The sequence below is a fragment of the Sinocyclocheilus grahami genome, unplaced genomic scaffold (genome assembly GCF_001515645.1).
Source record: "Sinocyclocheilus grahami isolate Dianchi unplaced genomic scaffold, SAMN03320097.WGS_v1.1 scaffold685.1, whole genome shotgun sequence".
Classification (NCBI taxonomy): Eukaryota; Metazoa; Chordata; class Actinopteri; order Cypriniformes; family Cyprinidae; genus Sinocyclocheilus; species Sinocyclocheilus grahami.
Genome location: NW_015505864.1, coordinates 165,984 through 186,505, shown reverse-complemented (window position 1 = coordinate 186,505; position 20,522 = coordinate 165,984). Strand labels below are relative to the sequence as shown.

General features: G+C 38.4%; 2 protein-coding genes across 2 annotated transcripts in view; one reads left to right on the top strand and one right to left on the bottom strand.

Moving 5' to 3' along the window:
* The window catches only part of LOC107559439 (neogenin), a 168,580-nt gene extending 150,420 nt beyond the window's left edge, over nt 1-18,160 (top strand). The window contains exons 13-29 of the mRNA XM_016243267.1: nt 1,272-1,416; nt 3,211-3,321; nt 3,403-3,597; nt 4,730-4,825; nt 7,531-7,763; nt 7,859-7,997; nt 8,170-8,277; nt 9,008-9,202; nt 9,690-9,722; nt 10,107-10,169; nt 11,556-11,694; nt 11,801-12,036; nt 12,758-12,850; nt 13,403-13,561; nt 14,566-14,814; nt 15,360-15,484; nt 16,375-18,160. Of these exons, the coding sequence (XP_016098753.1) occupies nt 1,272-1,416; nt 3,211-3,321; nt 3,403-3,597; nt 4,730-4,825; nt 7,531-7,763; nt 7,859-7,997; nt 8,170-8,277; nt 9,008-9,202; nt 9,690-9,722; nt 10,107-10,169; nt 11,556-11,694; nt 11,801-12,036; nt 12,758-12,850; nt 13,403-13,561; nt 14,566-14,814; nt 15,360-15,484; nt 16,375-16,458 (2,403 nt within the window). The 3' untranslated portion in view covers nt 16,459-18,160. The remainder of the gene's footprint in view (nt 1-1,271; nt 1,417-3,210; nt 3,322-3,402; nt 3,598-4,729; nt 4,826-7,530; nt 7,764-7,858; nt 7,998-8,169; nt 8,278-9,007; nt 9,203-9,689; nt 9,723-10,106; nt 10,170-11,555; nt 11,695-11,800; nt 12,037-12,757; nt 12,851-13,402; nt 13,562-14,565; nt 14,815-15,359; nt 15,485-16,374) is intronic.
* A 503-nt stretch (nt 18,161-18,663) lies between these two features.
* The window catches only part of rps17 (ribosomal protein S17), a 4,039-nt gene continuing 2,180 nt past the window's right edge, over nt 18,664-20,522 (bottom strand). The window contains exons 4-5 of the mRNA XM_016243266.1: nt 18,983-19,048; nt 18,664-18,788 (exon numbers count right to left, since the gene is read on the bottom strand). Of these exons, the coding sequence (XP_016098752.1) occupies nt 18,711-18,788; nt 18,983-19,048 (144 nt within the window). The 3' untranslated portion in view covers nt 18,664-18,710. The remainder of the gene's footprint in view (nt 18,789-18,982; nt 19,049-20,522) is intronic.

Genomic DNA, 20,522 nt, shown 5'->3' with positions numbered 1-20,522 from the left:
ATATATATATATATATATATATATATATATATATATATATATATTTAAAACTAAACACTCAACAAGACATTAAAGAACCCGTCTATACTATACTATATAGTACTCTTCAACAGTGTGAAGCTATAGAGCTACTGCAAAAATGGAAGTTCAAAGACAATATTCTAAAGATTTCTGCGCACTTGTTTCTCTGATCCATAAGGTGTATAGGTCAAAACGTAAAGCTAAAACACCCTAGAAACAGCATATAAACCATTCAGAACATCATAGCAACCACCCAGAGCACCCTAGCTTCATGACAGCAAGTGTTACACAGGCGCAACTCGTATATTTTCTTCAAAAACTGTAACAATCCGGTTTAATTGCAGTCTCTTTGCATTGTGGGTATACACAGATCCACACACTTTCAAGCCTGTAATGGGTTTTATGGCTCAGTAATTAGCACTGAATAATAAAAAGGCTTTAAGTCTCAGACAGAAGCTTTTTTTGTATATTGCATGAGAAGATGGTTAATTAGTGGGCTCCTACGGACAGTATCAGGACCCCCTCGTGTGGCCCTGGGGTGCTCCGCAACAGACGGAGGAATTCAGTCTGGGTGTGTATAATGAACACAATGACTTACCATATGCGAGGCCCCTGCTGGTAGCACTAGGCACCCCTGTGACCCATAAGTCAATTAAAACAAGTTTGTTTGGCTGAAAACACAAGCAGTAGTTAGCGAGGTAAACTGGAATTGGTCGAAAATTGAAATACAGTAATGGTGCAGATTTAATTCGCTTTATTCCCTCATGGCCCGTGAACACGGCAACTGTGGATACTATTAATTAATTCCCCACCCTCGCTGGGCGGCCCCTCTCCCTGCCTTCATTATCCCAGCAGGCACCGCAGGCCCTGCAGCTAGCCTCCTCCATCTATCCTGAGCTGCGTTCCCGCAGGCTCCTCTACACTGCACTGCTTTATCTATTATTCATGGGTTCGGTGCGGGCCGGTCTCTGCTGCTCGCCCAATGCCCTCTGCTGCAGGACTGATATACTCACGCATGCTGTATGTGCGAGATGATCACATTCTCTAATGGCTGCCTCGGGGAGATGATGACTTAGGTTAGATGCCTGCACTTGTTACTGTGGTGACTTTGCATGTGCTGTAGGTGCGTGGAGGAGATGCTGCGTTAATTCTCCATTTGATATACTGTGGTTATTGCTTTGGAAGGAAATCTGAATGTGTGATATTGAGGATGTGTTTTTTTGGTTTTCTCAAATGTGTGAACCTTGTAGAGCATCATGGTCAGATGGCAGCCTCCGCCAGCAGATGCTCAGAACGGTGAGATCACCGGCTATAAGATCCGCTACAGGAAGGGTACGAGGAAGAGCGAGGCGGCGGAGATTACTTCAGGATCGCAGCTCTATCAGCTCATAGATGGTAAGCTGAACCCCCTTAAACTCAGAAGGACGGGTACATATTTGGTTTTCAAGCTATCAGTGTCTGCGCTTTTCCAAATTATAAAATAAATACATTTGAAAAAAAAAAAAAAATTGGGATTTTTTTTTTTTTAGAATGGTTTATTCTAAATGCAGCAAATGTTTTTTTTTTTATTCCAATTTTTTAAGTGCTAATTTTAGCAACTTTTTCCATGTTTCTTTTTCAGTCAATACATTATATTACATCTATACAGATAGGCAGACAGATAGATAGATAGATAGATAGATAGATAGATAGATAGATAGATAGATAGATAGATAGATAGATAGATAGATAGATAGATAGATAGATAGATAGATGTCAGTTTAGTTACTTTAGTTTAATTTAGTCAATTTAGATTGTTTTGCACAATTATTTATGATCCTATTTGAATAATGAATTTGTGTCATGAAATTTATTTGATAGAATAAAAAATTATATTTACATATTATACCGTTTTTATACTGTACATATATGTACATATCACACACACACACACACATATATATAATTGTACATTATTAGATATTATTATAGGCCTTTAGTTTGAGTTAATTTTTCACAATTAATTACGAAAAATAATGAACAAAATTGACACATTTATTCATCTGCCCTAATCCTATTTGAATAATTAATTAGTGTGTCATGTAATTAATTTGATTAATTTTTTTAATCTATTAACAGCCCCAGTGTGTCTGTCCTTGGCCCTCCTACTCTTAATACTGGCATAAGCGTCAGCCATTCCAAAAACCCATATTGGTTGAAATGTTTTCATTTTTTAGAAGGCATCAGTAAATTCTGTCCTTCCGCTAGTACACCAGTGCTTTTGAGCTGCCATGTCAACCCCACCAACGGCTCTGGAAAAAATATATTTCTAAGAAATTACAGAATAGCCTGCAAAAAAATAAAGCCTCAAGTGACAAACTCTATCCAATAATGAAACAAAAGTGAGAACTAAATTCTAAATAGATTTCAGCAGCTTCATGAGTGTCATGCTGTGGTTGGCATCACAGAGCATAATGGTTGTTTTCTGTTCCAGTTGAGTTGAGATGAGATGTTTGTTAGTTCAAAGGCTTGAAGTGGAGTGTTGCTATCTCCCACAAGGCCGCAGGAACAGCTCTGACTTCTGCATTCAACACTCTAACTAAGCAGACGCATATTAACATTTTAAAGCAATTATAACCTCTGGCTTATTTAAAGACAGCAGGCATTCCCTCATCTATGAAAACCAGAACACATGCCCATGGCATCAGACATGTGAAATTATGAACCCCTCTGGAATCAGTCAGTTCTCATTTTGTTGTTTGTGTCAGTTCAGTGTGATACAAATTTGTGGAAGCAGATTTTTATAAATCAGCACTCTAGGCAATGCTGTAAGTGTGTAGGTCAGTATGTCGTACAGCAGAGCCAATGATGATGATGCGGGGGTGGTTATCAATTTAGTCTTGGAAAATGGATTGAGAAATGTGGAGCGTTGTGAAGCATCTTTCTGTTTGTTTCCAGAGAAATGAGCTGACTGGTTGATTGAGACGTGGTACTTCACTTTTACTATTGCTCATACTCCGGGTTAGTGATTTAAACTAGCAGCGCTTTAGGAACCGCCCAGAACTTTGTAGGAAGCCAAACAAACAAAAACCGAATTAATTTGTGCACTTTTAGCACTTTTTATTTCACAAAGCTTGTGAATATGTATTTGTAGAACCCAAATTCAACTGAATCAAAAGCCTAAATTGAAGTTCTTCTTGTATTTTTCAGGTCTGCAGCGAGGCACTGAATATATGTTGCGAGTGTCGGCCATTACGGTCAACGGCACGGGTCCGGCCACAGACTGGACCACTGCTGAGACGTTTGAGAGCGATCTGGATGGTAAAAACTGGCAGATATCTTGTAAGCACTGGTACTTAATTAGGATGACAAAGTGTAATTTTGCTGGTTCTTTGGTTTCAGAGACAACTGTGCCAGATGTCCCGAGCTCCTTGCACGTGCGGCCACTTGTGAACAGCATTGTAGTGAGCTGGACGCCCCCAGAGAACCAGGACATTGTGGTGAGGGGTTATACTATCGGCTATGGGATCGGCAGCCCTCACGCCCAGACCATTAAAGTGGACTACAAACAGAGATACTACACCATTGAGAACTTGAGTAAGATCCTTCATTATAATAATTCTGCTTTGAAAAAATTCTTTGTTTATGAAAAAAAAATATTACAAAATCTGCTTTGAGGGGCAAGAAAATACATTTTCAGTCTTCAAATGCATTATGGGTAAAAGTAATTTTTAAAATGCTTTTTAGTAAATAAATATTTAAGTTTGATCATTTAAATTAAACATTTGAACATTTTAATTGAATATTTGAGTTTGAGCATTTAAATTCAATTAAAAATGTATAAAAAATTGTGTTAAAATGTATTAAATATTTATTTAATTAATTAATTTATTTAATTTTTTGCCATGTAGGACTAAAAATTTTAAAATAACTTATACGGCAACTATTTCAACATATTAAATCACAATATTTATGGGGGAAAAATTGTTTAGATGTTACTATATGAAGAACATACAGTAAATTACCTGACCATTTTATTGTGCTGAAGCACATGAAGTGTAAATGATTATACAAATATACTTTGACAGTACAATTGTAAAGTAATGGTTTATTACTTTTAATACTGTACTGTTTTGGTGTCTACCATGATATCAAAAACTATTCTCTAATCTATCTATTATTGTCATATGCATAAAATATGGTTCTTGATACTTGGTACGTAATTCAAAGAATACTATGGTATTACCATGATAAAGTAAAAAAAAAAGTTTATTATGCTAATTGTGATGATACATACCCAGTTTTACCATATTACTATATCCTATAATACCATGGAACTATATCATCCAGCAAGGCTCAGTGGAATCTGAATCAGTCATTTTAATTTACGTTTCTGAACATTCATTCACACCTTCATCAGACAAACATGAAGTAGCAGCGAAGAAATAGCTCTGTTGCCTCTAAAAGTGAATTAAAGTAAACAGAACTGGGTAAATGGATTGTAGGTACCCCTCTCTCCACCCCATTGTAATTATATTTAAAGGAACGAGAAAAATAATCATCAGAAGAAACAGCATAATTTAAGTTTTCGTAATTCATCTAATTACACGAGAGCTAGAATCAATAATGGTGTTTAAATATGCACCCCTGCTAGGATGATGAATATGGTTGAAGCTCTCAGAGGAGCTGCGGGCTTGATTAGCTAAATGATTGGCTTTCTCCCTGCCAGATCCCAGCTCGCACTACGTTATCACACTGAAGGCCTTCAACAACGTGGGGGAGGGAATCCCTGTGTATGAGAGCGCTATCACACGACCCCAATCAGGTAGGTCACGGCCGGCACCACTCAGCCTTATAACACGCCACACCTACAGCTTCAACATACTAGTCCTCGTTTGTCACTACTGTATTCCTAATATGGAGAATATTGCCACATTTACTATAGAAATAACATTGCATCTGCCTGTCTGTTGAACAGAAGATTTTAATTAGAGGTCTCAATGAAGTCTACATTTCTTCTAAAATTGCATTTCTGTTATTTCTGGGTAATCGTATTGCCATTATGGATATGCATAGTGGTTGAGTGCTTGTTCTTCTCATTAGAGACCATCTTAAGAGTTCTTCAGTAGTTTTGTGGTCTCTAATGCTTCTGCTTCCTAGCAACCAGAGGAAACCTCTTGATTATGAGATACAGATAAAGCCATACGCTCTTCACAATTGAAGCACTGCTTAATAGCGCTGCACATGATGGAGATGCAGAGGTTTGATTAAACGCTGCTCTTATCCGAAGTACAGGAACATCGTGACAGTCAATTCCAGGAAATGAGTCACTCCACCATCCAAGTGAATGTTGATATGACATGGCTGAGTAGCACTGGTCAAACATTATACTTAATGGTGATCTCATTGTTTTTCATGGTGAAATAGACATTTTTATCATCTGCAGTACTAAATGTTTTCCTTTTATTTATTTGCAACTAAAACCATTTTGCAAAATTAGGGTTAAGTGCCATCTTGACCAGAAATGTATCAACATGCTTTGGTTTTGTAAATAATTTGAAAGGTTTAGAACACTTTTTTTTTTTTCCTTTGGAAATATTTTGACTAATGAATGGTTGACAACCAGGTAAGACTGCACAGTTTGTAAAAAAAAAAAATAATAAATAAAAAATATATATATATACGTATATATCACAGTTTAAAATGCAATTAAAAAAGAAAATTCAGGTTTACTGTGCTTATTTGTAGGGCTGCACAATTTGGCCAACATTTTGTAATTGTATATCAATATGGCTATACAATTATAATAGTGATAATAATAATAATCAATTAGTAGTATATTAATTAAGTATATTACTAAAAATATATTTAAAATATATTTAGGGGAAATATATAAATATAAATATATAAAAGCATTTAGGGGAAAAATTATATAATAAGATCTATACTATGACTAATAATACATTAAGCCAATACTTGATTCACACTGCATAGGGAATGAAATTGTGAAAAACTGAAGCTGACCACTTTCTGAACACCAGATAATTTCTCACCTCCGGTTTTGATCAGTGGAACACTCTTATTACCTCCCAGCATGCAAAGCATTTCTCATTTCTCCTGGTTTACCTTTAACTGAACTCACGGAAATCTGCTGCAGGGGCTTTGAAGATCTCCTGCAGAGTTTATATCTGCTCACTCACCCATTCCTTCATACATAAACGTCTCTTCCACCATTAGAGAGAATGTTGTAATAAATACTAACAGGTAAAGGTGACTTCTGAGAGTACCAGAATATATATGTTTAGCTTAAAATAAGAGATATATTTTAATTGTCTAATACTGCATGTTTAGATTTCCTGTTTTTTAAGGAAATCGGTGAGTGAATTACTTTAGTGTGTGTTACTTTGCGTTTTATATTTATTGTTTTGTTAGGCATTGCATGCTAGTTGAACAGTGAATCCATTTACATTCCGCTCTTTAACAGAATTCCAGAGCAGAGCTCAACCTCACATAGTGCTCACTATGGGGCTGCTTCAGAACTATGGAAAACAACCTGTTTTTTTCCCACTTTGCCATTTGAAAACAGTTAAACGTTCAAGCCAGAAACAATGTGTTCTCATCTTCACACATATAAAAGCCAGAGAGCATATTTTCCCACTCCAAATTGTTATTCTTGAAGGGAGCGCTTAGGAAAACATGTGATTTAAGGCAGGCAAATAGCTTTAAATCTATAAAAGGATCAGACTTATTTGTCATATCATTATCATATCACTAAAAACAGAGATGCATCGCACGTTGAAATTATCTGAAAGCATTGGGGAATAATCAAAAAATGTTCATCTCCAAAACCTTGACTCAAGACAAGGTCACTGATTCCACACCTCAAATAAAAATTAATAGACAGGAAAGAAAAATAAAAACCTTTTCATCTGCTTCCTTCTGTGAATCTGGTTAAATTGCAGTATAAAAGAAAAAGATCTCAACCTTTTTATTAGCCAAACACTTATGACCTTCAAGCACACATAATTTGAGATTTTCTAGCCTTACAATAAATACAAGGTATAATAACTTTAATTATAGTTTTAACATTTGACATCCCTAGGATCCCTAACAGCATTGTTTTTATCCATGTAACATTCTAGATGAGGATTACATTGTATTCCAGGCTCTGTGTATATGAACTCTCACTGTCTGACTGATCGTTTTCCTCCTTTATTTGTAATGTAGCTGGTAGTGAACCAAGCTGATGTAGTTCCTCGACTCATTGTAGACGTAGTTCTCTGTAGCTCTGGATGATTTTGTTACTGTCTCTTGGTATTCTGTTCTAATCCAATATTTCTCTCTTTCTCCTTTCCCAATCCCGCCTCCACAATTCTCCCTTCCTCACCTCCCATTTTAACCCATTAATCCGTTCTTCCCCGTCGTTACGTGTCTCCCATCCTAAAACCCTCCCCTTGTATGTGTAATCGAGCTCACCTTTTTTCACCTTTTTATTTTTTTGCCATGGGACATTGTGTAATTTGCTTGCAGACCCCATAGACCCTGATGTTGATTTGTACGAACTTTTCCATGCTCCATACACTCCAGTACCAGACCCTTTACCCATGCTGCCTCCTGTGGGCGTTCAGGCGTCCGTTCTGAGCCACGACACCATCAAAGTCACCTGGGCGGACAACTCACTGCCCAAGAACCAGAAGATCACAGATGCACGTTACTACACGGTGCGCTGGAAGACCAACATACCCGCAAACACAAAGTTCAAGGTATGTTAACAGAATCTAGGCTCCTCACAGCGAAGGTGGTGGATGGTGGAGAATCTTCAGTTGTTATATCACTGACGTTGATTTGTTAATTTTAGGTGGCTAATACCACCACACTGACTCACACAGTGACGGGTCTTAAACCCAACACCTTGTACGAGTTCTCGGTCATGGTGACCAAGGGCCGGAGGACCAGCACATGGAGCATGACTGCACATGGAACAACTTTTGAAACAAGTATGTACTCTAGATGGGGCAGGTTGCAGCCTCATTGATTTAGATTGATGACTCATCAAGTAGTTTTGTTTTACATGTAAATGCACTCAATGAACAATACATTTTGCATTAACATAGAGTGTGAGGGAATATCTGCAATTGTAGTCTTGATTCATTTTATATTTCTCCCCAGTCCCAAGTTCTGCGCCTAAAGATGTGACTGTAGTGAGCAAAGAGGGACAACCACGAACCATCATCGTCAACTGGCAGCCACCCTCAGAAGCCAATGGAAAGATCACAGGTGACAAAAGTGATATTACAAATATATAACCTGTTAGAGACAGTAGCCAGGTTTCCATTACAGATTTCCACAAAATTTTTGCAGTATTTTATAAATGGTGATAAAAAACCTATTGCGAATTTACGCCGTTTCCATTAACTGATGTTATGCGACTCAACCAAAATGTTTTCCTCTCGCAATAAGTCATGGAGATGGATGTTGGTAGGTTTACACAAATTGCAGCCACCGCACTAGCCATTATTTTTCATTGATGGACACGTATGCGTGCATCTTTAGTGAAGCAGCATGGACAGTGGCTTCTGGGACGCTTCTGAAACATGCCGTGGTGCAGCTGGTATAAACACAAGCATTAACTAGAGTGGCCGTGTCGGAGCCATAGTGCACCACAGAATTGTGCAGTGTAAATAAGGGGTTATCCATGCATTAATTGGAAAGCCCTTTATACTTGAGAGCGGCCATGTATGAGGTGTTTCTTGGAGTTTATAGTACATTAAAGAATGATCTTGTGACTTTTACATATGCCAGGTGACCTGTAAATGCGAAAAAAATGGTTTCCATTGCAATAAAGAGAGTTTTTGCGATGTTGATATGTTTCCATTAGGCATATTTTCAATTCGCAATTTCAATTTGCGCAATTTGAAGGGCAATGGAAACATGGTTAGTGGCTATTTTACTTGCCAGATTTATCATTACAATATACCTCTGTATTACTTTTTCTCTGCCTTTCCAGGTTACATCATTTACTACAGCACTGATGTGAATGCAGAGGTTCACGATTGGGTCATTGAGCCAGTAGTGGGGAACAGGCTAACCCATCAGATTCAAGACCTGACCCTTGATACCACCTACTACTTCAAGATCCAGGCGCGTAACTCTAAAGGGATGGGTCCCATGTCTGATGCTGTCCAGTTCCGCACTCCTAAAGGTAAACCAGCTCATTCACGCTGATGAATGATAACAATCACTGCTGCCTGCTGAAAAGACCAGCATATGCTGGGTTATGAATCCAAAAATACAATGGGATACTGGTGTAACCACTATGTTTCTTATCTGGCTTAACCAGCAAGATGTTCTTGGATCAAAAAGGAAAAGACCAACTAGACTAGTAGCAGACCATAATGAACTAGCCTAAACCAAAGTGGACCATAAAGGAATTTCATGCTGTTCCTTTCAGCACTGTTCAGTTGCTAAATTATAATGAGTAGGATTCAATATTGGGAAATATATTATGGTACCATATGCACATACGCTATTTTTAACCTAATCTAAAGCTTAACCCTTTGCATTTACCCTGCCCTAACCAATCTTTCAAACTGGCTCATGCACAAGCCGTCCATAGGGTCCTGCTTAGCTCTGACTGCACGCCTCTCTCCCTCTAACCTGTCTCCTCTCCTTCTGCTTTGTCCTGCTAGCTGAATCCTCTGACAAAATGGCTAATGACCAAGGTAATTGCTCTCTCTTCTCTTATTCCACTAATATCCTCAAATTGAAGTGAGCAGCTTGTTTTCCCTGAACACTGAAATTCATCAGCAGTCCCAGAAAGGTCCAGCTGGTGTATAGCAGAAAAACATCTTATTTGCTTGCCTGACTACCATTTACTAAAGAGTTTATCAGCAAAATGCACATGTGTCTAAAACTTCATACTACTAACAGTCTTTCCCCAAGCACATTTTGGTCAAAAGATGAGTGTCATGCTCTTCTCTGAAGTACAGCTTGTGGTTTATCTCTTTAAATTGCATGCTGTGGAATGTGTCTTAATGTCAACTTTACACAAGAGCTGTAGATTCCAATGTGCCACCTGCCAATTCTTCTTATCTGACCTCTTGTAGCTCCAGGTATATTGCTGAAAGCAGGAAGACCCTCTGTACAAGAACAAGGTTTTGGATCAGTTGGTAATTGCTGTTTTATGTTTCCAAAAAATACACTGTAGAAAGCCGCTAGAAATGGCTAATCAATGATGTACCATAACAGCAACCAAGAAACTGCCCTAGTACTGTGCCTAATACCTCTAAGCAATACCATAACAACCACCCAGTAGTCACTAGCAACCACTTAGCACTTAGCAACACAACTACTTAGCAACATCCCATCAATACCATGTTAATACCCTAGCATCCACAAAGCAACCACCTATACCAATGCCATAACAACTACCAAGGAGCCTTAGCGTAGCAAACATCCACAATAAATTACCAACATATTAATACCAGCGTAGCAACCCCTTTGTAACATCCTAACAACTTCTTAGCAACACCTTGCAATTACCACCACAGTGCCCTGTTGAAGAACATATAACACCCTAGCAAACATCTTGGCAATGCCATAGTTCCTAGTAACAACCCACAACGAACTAGCAACACCATAAAGGGGACATCAGATGCAAAATTCACTTTTACATAGTGTTTGAACATAAATGTGTGTTGGCAGTGTGTGTAGGCAGTGTGTGTACACAACCACCCTATAATGATAAATGTTTTTTTTAAATCACCAAAAATCATAAGCACTGTTTTAGTTCAAGAATTAACAGATTCTTGGCAGTGATATCACACAGGCCAAGGCCCCCTTTCCTCGACTGTTGACGAACACTGGCGTTTTAGCATAGACCCGCTCTGAGTGAGCTGTACACAGTCCGCCATTGTTTCGATGCCGTAGCAGGTGTAGACAAGAATGTTTCCTAAGTGATTGAGCTGTTTTGTTGTTAGATGTAATAATGAACATAGCAGTCGTCATTTACTTATCAACAACAAATTAACACCCTAGCAATCCTCAGAAAACACCTAACTCAAGTTTAGAAGTGCCCTACCAATCACCTAGCAAATGCCATAACAGCCATCCAGTAGCAACCACCCAATAACCTAGCATTACCTTCATAACAAGCTAGCAACCATATAACCTTAGTAAACCCCTAGAAGAAACTAGCAAAATCTTTGCAATGCCCTAGTAGCAACCAACAAGTAGTCTTTAGGAACCATACCAACAACCTAGTAACACCTTAATAACAACCTAGCAACCACTTAGCAAGACCCTAGTGGTGTCTTGCAACCATGTAGAAACACCTTAGGATCAACTTATTATCACTTAGCAACCCCATGGCAAAACTCAACCAATTCCCTCTATATTTCTGTCTATCAGGCCATTCTGTCATAAACATTTAAGGCTTTCAAAACTTTTTTTAAACTTTCAGGCGAGAATTTGACAAACCAACATTCAACATTTGTTTGCCTTGACAAATTTTCCTTTTCTTGTAACTTTATAACCATAGAATTGCCATGTTTCAGGGAAAACAGATATGTCTGGCACTGGTGATAACCACATCCTGGTTATTGTCATAATTGTGTCTGTGGGTGCATTTACCATCATCCTGGTGGTGGTTGGCGCCTTCCTGTGTACACGCCGTACCACAACACAGCAGAAAAAGTAAGTTCAGATCTCCTGCTGACGAACAGTCCTAATACTCAGTCCTGGCGTGTGGGTAAATGTATTTGCCACAACCTTCCCTCAAACTGTTTGGTATGATCTCCAGGAAACGTGCAGCCTGCAAGTCCGCCAATGGATCCCACAAGTATAAGGGCAATTCCAAAGATCTTAAGCCACCAGACCTCTGGATCCACCACGAACGTTTGGAGCTAAAACCTATCGACAAATCGCCTGAACCCAATCCAGTCATGACCGACACACCAATCCCCCGAACCTCCCAGGACATCACCCCGGTGGATGGCTCCATGGATCCTATGCTCCAGAGACGTAACTCTTACCGTGGTAAGAACTTTGATTTAAAGACCCCATGAAATCAGAATGCAAAGAGTTTTGTCTGTTAAAGACTATCTGTATACTAGTGGACACCCAAACTTCTGGAGATTTTTGATATATTTATAGAATTTCTCTTTGGAAAACAGACTGGAACCCTCTCTCAATACCATCTACAACTGACTATAAGTACCAAGTAGCTATGATGTAAACCTAAAGCTGCCTAAAAATTCACTTTGATATGTCTAGCCCAACTTCCTGTTTCAGTAGGAAAATAACTGTCACACACAGGAAAGAAGATTTGTGACCATTTCATGGGGTCTTTAAACTTGACCAGCCTTCACCTGCTGCATAATCCACATGACATCATTCCAGCTGCTGCTTCTGAAGGATGCTTCAAAGTCATGTCTACTATTTGTCATTATTGCTTGCGATTGGCATGTTCCTTGCTTAAAATGGAAAAACTTGTAGCCTTGTTTTCTTTGTTCCCGTGGCATGAATGGTGATATCCATCTGCTGCTGCCTACTCCTACAGATCTCCTGATATGTGTGTCTACACGGCCCTCTAATGGACAAACAATAGAATACCACTGCAATAGTGAAAATATCACATGATCTTGGCAACTGACTCTAGGAAGTCAGCTGGTTGTCTTCATATGGCTCTTGTATTGGGAGCCTGTCCGGTGGGTAAACCTGTCTCAATCTGATTGGCTGGTCGCTGTCTGATTTACAGGCCATGAATCAGAGGACAGCATGTCTACACTGGCAGGCCGTCGGGGAATGAGACCTAAAATGATGATGCCCTTTGATGCACAACCCCCTCAGCGTAAGTGTGTGATCCTGAACCAGGGACCAGACACCCTTAATTTGGCCCCTTTTCTTTCAGTTAGGATATTAAACAATTTATGCTCTTTGGAATAACATAGTCCTCAAACAAGGTTCCCTGAGTTCATTATTGTAGTTGTAGGCCAAAAACATACTCTACTCAAGTACACGGGTGCAAACAACTCGAGCTAAGAAAGCTAAACATTTCGAAATGCATGAGAATGTTCAGGTCAACTGCTGCCATGGCAGAGCAATAATCTGTTGCTCAGCAAGAGACAATTGCTTAGCAAATTAGCTAAAGTTAGTTAGGTTAGCCACACAGCAATGAAGGAACAGGTTGGCCAAGAATTTGCATCTGCATTTGCATACTTGTCTAGGGTATGTTTCTAGCCTAATGATAATTCTTTAACCTAGCAACATAGCGTGTCTTTCAATCTGTGTTGTTCTTTGTTTGCATGAGCAGATGTTATAGATGCACCATGCTTTCCATAATCTCTTAGCTTTGTGTGCAAGGTCTAAACCATGGCGCTCTATTATTTGTGTCCATTCGCAGCTGTGATTAGTGCTCACCCCATCCATTCCCTCGATAACCATCACCATCATTATCACTTGGGCAGCCTGGCCTCGCCAACACGCAGCTATCTCCACCACCAGAGCAGCACGCGGTCCATCGCCACCCCCATCTCTCATCTAGACAGGGCAGAGTCCACAGGTGAGAGCGCATTAGTGGGACTTTGTGAAGAACTTCATCGTGCCTGGAGACAATTGTGTTAGACCATGTTCTTCTTTTCCTCTCAAAATAGAGTTACACTTACTTGGTGACCATGGAGTTGTAGTGAAACTTTCCTTATCTCTTCATTTCCCCCTTTATCTCTCAAAGTGAACATACCTCCTTCTTTAGCACTTCCTTTACCAATATTACATGGTTTCTAGCTGGCCTAAGGGAGTCATTTTTTTGTTATTCAGTGGTTCAGCCTGTTCTAGATTTTTGATCAATTGGGGGACCTGGTTTCAACCTGGTGAACCATCTTGGTCAAGCTGGTTAGAGCTGGCAGACCAACTTTGGCCAGCATCAAAGCAAATAACCATGCTCCAAAATCTTTACCAATAGAAAGGCAACATGAAAACAAAATTTACCCTATTTACTTAAAGTTGGCATGAAATCTGTTTTCTACGTTGATGTAATTGACCTTATTATAAATTATTCATCCATGTAGTTTTAATTTATTCATTATTTTGGCCCCATAATTTTTAATCAACATGTTATAACTCCATCTTCTGGTGAAACATTAGACTCCCCTCTGACGTTGTTTTTTGGATTCTCCAGTCATTAATTCTCTTTCTAATAATCGACTGCAAACTCACATTTTACCAAGAGTTGTATAGTTTTAACACAGTTAACAATTAATGTAATAAACCTTATGGCAATTATACCAAACAACAATACATTTAAGGAAGAAATATTAAGGTTGGGACACATCAAGATGCTCTGGACTTTCACCTTCAGTCTCCACAGCCTGGTTAAAAAAGATTGTTTAAAATTGGTTGTTTCAGAAGGAGAGTATTCTACCTACTCACATTTAGGTGTTTAACATATGACTTGTTTTTTTCCCCTAGCAAGCTTCTGATCTTTAAGGTTGCTTGTATACAACACCTGCATGGTTAATAGTATGCAGTATGCACCATGTGCTGACCCATGTGCTGATGTAATTACAGAGTCAGTAAGGAACACCCCTAGTGCTGACATGCACCCTCCGTCTGGGCAGCCCTCCTGCACCACTGACCTTTCAGAGACAGACATTAGCTACCACAGCTCAGCCGCTGAGGAGGAGCCAGCATTCAGTACACCCACAGCACATGTTCGTCCCACGCACCCACTCAAGAGTTTTGCAGTGCCTGCCATCCCAGCTCACCCCATGTATGACTCAGCAGCATTACCCAGTACTCCACTGCTGTCTCAGACAGGTAAGTTCCTCTTCACACAAGATATTCACATCCATATTGGGTGATCCAATCTGCGATGTCTAAAATAATGGCTTTTAACATAAACATGTTTATAATATAGGCAGGTACATTCACCGGAATGAAAGCTAAGCTATTGGTAATTTCATTGGTGGAGTTAGAGGATGTATATATCTTATCAGCATTGAGCTTAAAAAGATCTTGCCAACCAAGGTGTACTTTCTTCCAAGTTAAAAAATGAAAGCATTTATAGCTTAAGAAAAGTCTGTGGAATATTGAGCCTAAATGGTACATATACCGTGAGAATATAATAGGACCTAGAACAGACCCTTGTGGAGCACCACAGTTAAGAGTGGCTGAAGAGGAAGACAAATGGACTGATGGAAAAGATTCTGTCTTTTAAATAGAAAACTAATTTATTCCAGTATCTTGGATCTAGTTGTCACACTCCAAATGCTCTAAAAAGGATTTCATGATTTGTGCATCCTTATCATGAATAGTACAAATTTACAAAAAGGACAGACACTGACTTGTACGATTTGTTTTAGGGCCTCACTCAGTTAAAACAGCCTCTATCGGTACGTTGGGAAGGACGAGAACTCCTATGCCTGTCATAGTTCCAAGTGCACCGGATGTCTCGGAAAGTAGCAGACTGCATGAAGATGCAGGGAGCGTGAGTACTTTAGTTCCTATAATGTTCTGGATTACTTTTTCTCTGTACATTATGACTCTTACAACATAACCATGTACATTTGAGTCATTTCTGTTATGCAGTAATTAGAACTCTGTAACATGCAAAACAAAACGCTTGTGTTATATGTATTTTTGGTATTGTATTTTATATATAAGTCTAGGAGCTTTAACAATATTAAATGTAGTTTAATTATTTATACAGTGGCAATAAAATGTATCTACAGTACAGCATATAACAGAATATCAGTAAGGAACCAGTCAGCCATCTGCTCCAAAAATGTGTTTTATCTAATTTATTATGATAGGGACATGACAATGAACTGCTTAGTAGAATGACCTTTTTACAACATTTAGCATTGAATTCAAGGTATACATTTTATCATTGTACATCAGCCCTATGATCTTGGCGTTGCTGGTGCCATGCTCTGCTGTTTGAGCTACAGCAATGTCATGCACTGTTACATACTATGTTTTTCTAGGGATACTGTTACATATTGAGTATACTGTTACATATTGAATATATTTAAATTTATTGAAAAAATAATAAAATGTTTTACATCTTTTTCTTCTCTCCCAAACCTTTACCTGCTTCTCCCTTTTAACGGCTGTATTTATTGCCCGCTTATTACAATTAGTTATTGCAATTTTGCAATTTTTTAAAATGATTTAAAACCGCTGATCGGTTCTTGTTTATCCTGCAAAATGCCCAATACTACCGTACCCCTTCATCCATTACCACGCATGTGGCTGTGCTATTTGATTTCTGCTTTTCTTCTGCAGCACCATTGACCATCCCCTCATAAACCCAATTCCCCAACCCCAGCTCACCCCAACCCCACCCCCCGCAGTAACCTTCTTCATCTCCCTCAGAATTATGAGACGGACGAGTTGACGGAGGAAATGGCCCATCTGGAGGGCTTAATGAAGGACCTAAATGCCATCACGACAGCCTGAGCACAATCCTCACAATAACACTAGACCTCACCTGTCACGGGGAGGACGTCCTATACAGCATGGAGGAGTTCTCAATCATTCGCTAAATGGAGAGAGAAGAGAGTGAGATAGGAAAAAAAACACTAATGTTTGGCATACCTTGCTTACTCTCAGGAAGGAGAAACCCATCAAATGAGGACAATGGACATTCTTGGAGAAAGGACGTGGTTACTTCAACCAGATGACTGCGATTTTTCTCTCAGCATCCTAAAACGTTTCCTTATGTTTCAGCGGAGACCGTTTGAAAAGACACCGTTTTATTAGGAAAACTACATTATGCTGGTGTACGTGTTGGTGCTTGTAAGGCACAATTTACAGTGTTTCATTTGTGTCTTTTCTTTGTATGTTTTTGTATCTATATATATTGCACCCGTTTCAGTGAGCTGAACGATGGACATCGTCCTTTTTATTTCTGCAACTCATTTTGTATTAAGCATTTTGATTGTCTTTTTCTCTTTTGTATGTCATATAATGTGCCATGTCTTATTTTCTTAAACATGTTTTGTATTGTTTTATATGCATATACACTTATCTGTTTGTATATACGTTTAAAATGGACTAATTTCATCACCACAGCAATGTTTCCATTTAGTCAGAGACATGCTGCTTTTTCATTTGCCATTAGAATGGATTTTTGCAGTCTGCGAACGTCCCCCTTCTACATTATGCATTATGTTTTAAATGGGAGTTCCCGTCAGATATGCCTTATTGAATTTGTGTGGAATGGCAGAAATCAGTACAACTGGGAAATATTTTCTAAATGTTTATCACACAACACTGTGATATTTATTCTGTAATGCTGAACTGTTACTGGTCACTCAGTCCATTGGTACGAGAACGTAGACCTCCATCACGCATGCCGTCAGACTTGGTGCTGAAACGCAAAACTTCAGGTTGCACACATGTAACTGCTAACTGAACAAATTTGGTACATTGGAAAGTGCTTTATATGGTTTATTTCCTCTTGCTGCATTAGTCTAAATTCTTGTATCAGAGCTTACACGAAAGCACTGTGAGAGTTTACGGACCACATGCTTGGCACTTAATGCAACAAAGTGCAAATGCAACAAACTTTTCTACAGAACTCCCAGTGCTCATCTTTTATTTTCCATTATATTTCTTGTATTTGTTTCATATGAAGTACTTGTATAGAATTTCAATGTGCGAGGCAAAAAAAAACAACTATTCCTCCCCTGCTGGATATGGTTTTGATCTGTACTTTTACCCAAAGAAAATATGTAACAGCAATCATAATTTTGTTTTATGAATTTAATGTCTCAAACATTTTCTTGAATGTCATTCTGACTGTAAGAAATTCTGGGTAACTATAGGAACATGTTAAAAAGCTTGGTAAAAAAACAAAATATGACCTATTTGGGATAACCTATCAAGTTGTAGACAGTCAAACCTTTATTGCACTTTTTCAACAATTTCAAGAAAAGAAAAAAAAAACATTTTTACATATCCTGTGTTTTGAATATAAAGCTCTATTTGTGTAATGTAGTGTCATAGTTTAGCATAGGCAGCTGGTCTTATTTGTTCTTTTGCCTCTGAAATAATATTTGAGCGGCAGGTTTTACTGTGTTGCATATGCAGAATTCTGTTGTTGCTTATTTCTGTACAAAGATCATCTTGCTGTCTCTAGAAATACTCTGTGGCTTTTTAAAAAAAAATACTAAAAACACTGCCTTTGGTTGTTATTTACTTGCATGCACTCTAAATATTTTGAACCGATTTGTTTTTCAGGACTCCCTCAGCATTTAAAATACTTCAATTTTCTGGTCAGTCATGATGGCTGAATAAGGACCTTTAACCATAATTCTCCAAACATTGGTTAGAAACCACTAAAATCGAGCATAATTGGACATGTATGCAACCCGTTTCCATTACTACAGAAAGCTGGTTTTCATAGAATAGACACCCGACATCGGTTAAGTATTCAACATTTTCAGATTGGAATGAGTTGTACAGCTGTTTTTAGACTGCTGTTACTATTAACATTTCAGAAACCCTTATGTGCAATCTAGTTTAAAGCTTGCTTTAACTGGGTGTAACTGCTTTGTATTACAACTTGAACAAGTCAGATCTACAGTGTTATGAAGTGAGTGACGCCAGGAGAATAATGATCATCCAGATGATCAAAAATAACTTGTTCAAACACAAGGATGTTCTCTTTTTTTGCAGTCTTTATTGACTTCTGATGAATTACACCTCTAGACTCCTCTGGGTGTTTTAAAGTTCATTCCAATACTTGGCTGGGTGACCTGCAAGTTGGAGATGTTGCCGAAGTCCTGCAATGAGAGAAAGAATGGGTTAATGTAAGTTCCTTAATTCAAGTCTGAATATGAACACTGGAATGACAACCTTGTTTTGATCAAATCACATGGCATTTCCAGAGCATTTGACAGCTGTAAAATATAGCCATTGCAGCACATAGGATTACGTTTTTGCAGTTCATCTACACAAACTAGTCAAACCAACTTACGAAAGTCTTCAGCATTTCCTTGGTATCTGGATCAACCTCAATAATCTCCTGATCCAAAGCAGAGACCTGAGAACAGTGAACAAGCACATGAAATAAGGGACTAATGCAGTACTAGTGACATGGTATCATGCAGCAAATTATATTACTACAACATAAATGAGTTTAGAGGAACATAATAGCAGAGATTGTCCTTTTTTGGGCTCTTCAGAAGGAAAAACCAAGGCGGTTCGAAAAAGGATAGCATGTAGGGATATGTAAAGTCACATCGATGATATTCATATTATTTTAACGATGTGGAGGCTGATACTATCAAAAATATTGCTCACTTTGCAACAAAAATACCTTTCACTCATGATGTGGCCCAGCAGAATGCAGTTAGAATGAGCCCACATTCAAAATAGAGGTCAAACTTGCCCCTTATGAGTCTACCTCTCGTTTTTTTATTATTACATGACCAAGAGTGCCATTTTAATATAAGCATGACTGCAAATGTGAACAGGTTTATTGACCTGTTGCATAAAATCAGTAACTTAATATTGTGAACCATATTTTAAGATACTGTCATCAAAAATGGTTCCAAAAACTGCAACATAACCGTTGTTTCCTGAACGTAACGTTTTTGAACAAATCAATGATCTATTCACAAAAACAGTCATCTGCTTAGATTCTCAATGAATCAGCTGTTTGAAGGAATCTGTTGAATGAATGCTTCCATGACTCATTAAGTGTCAGTTTCATATAAAAAAAAAAATAATAACAATTGCGGTTCAAATACATCTACATACTGCTAAAGACCTCTTCTGTGGAACTTGTACGGTGCAAAAAAAGGATTTTGCTGGATATCATTTGATTGGTAACAGCCTAGTGTCTTATTCTTACTGAAATTGATTAAATGCAATAATACGGCAAAAAAAAAAAAAAAATTAATTAAGCCCACATCCTCAGCTAATCAGGTTTAAAAAAATATATATAAATGCCCCGGAAAATGTAAGATGTCAAGCATTGCCGTTTAAATGCAGTAATATGGCAAATTAATCATAAAGTCCACATTCACATCTAATAAGGTGTTCACATTCTAATAAATTAAGAAAAATATATAAATAACGCCCCCCGAAGAATTCATGTCAAACATTTCTGCTTAATGAAAGAGTTCATTTCTCACTGGTATAAACTGGCCACTACACTGAATAAGAACGGTCTTCAACAGACCTTAACCAGCCAAGGTTGACAAAACACTAACAAAAAAAATTACAGTTCTCAACACAAATCCAGAAGATAAAGACCATTTTTGGTCATGACTGCACCCTCTTAAAGGGTGTTCACCCAAAAATGAAAATTAGCTTGTTTTACTTCCCCTCAAAGCATCCTAGGTGTATAGGACTTTCTTCTTTCAGACGAATCCAGTCGGAGTTATATTAAAAACTGTCTTTGATCTTTCAAGGTTTAATGGCACTCAGTGGGTGTTGCAGTTGAACAGTCCACAAGGCGTCAAATAAAGCGCACGCATTCACAATAAAACGTGCCGCAGACTGCTCCGGGG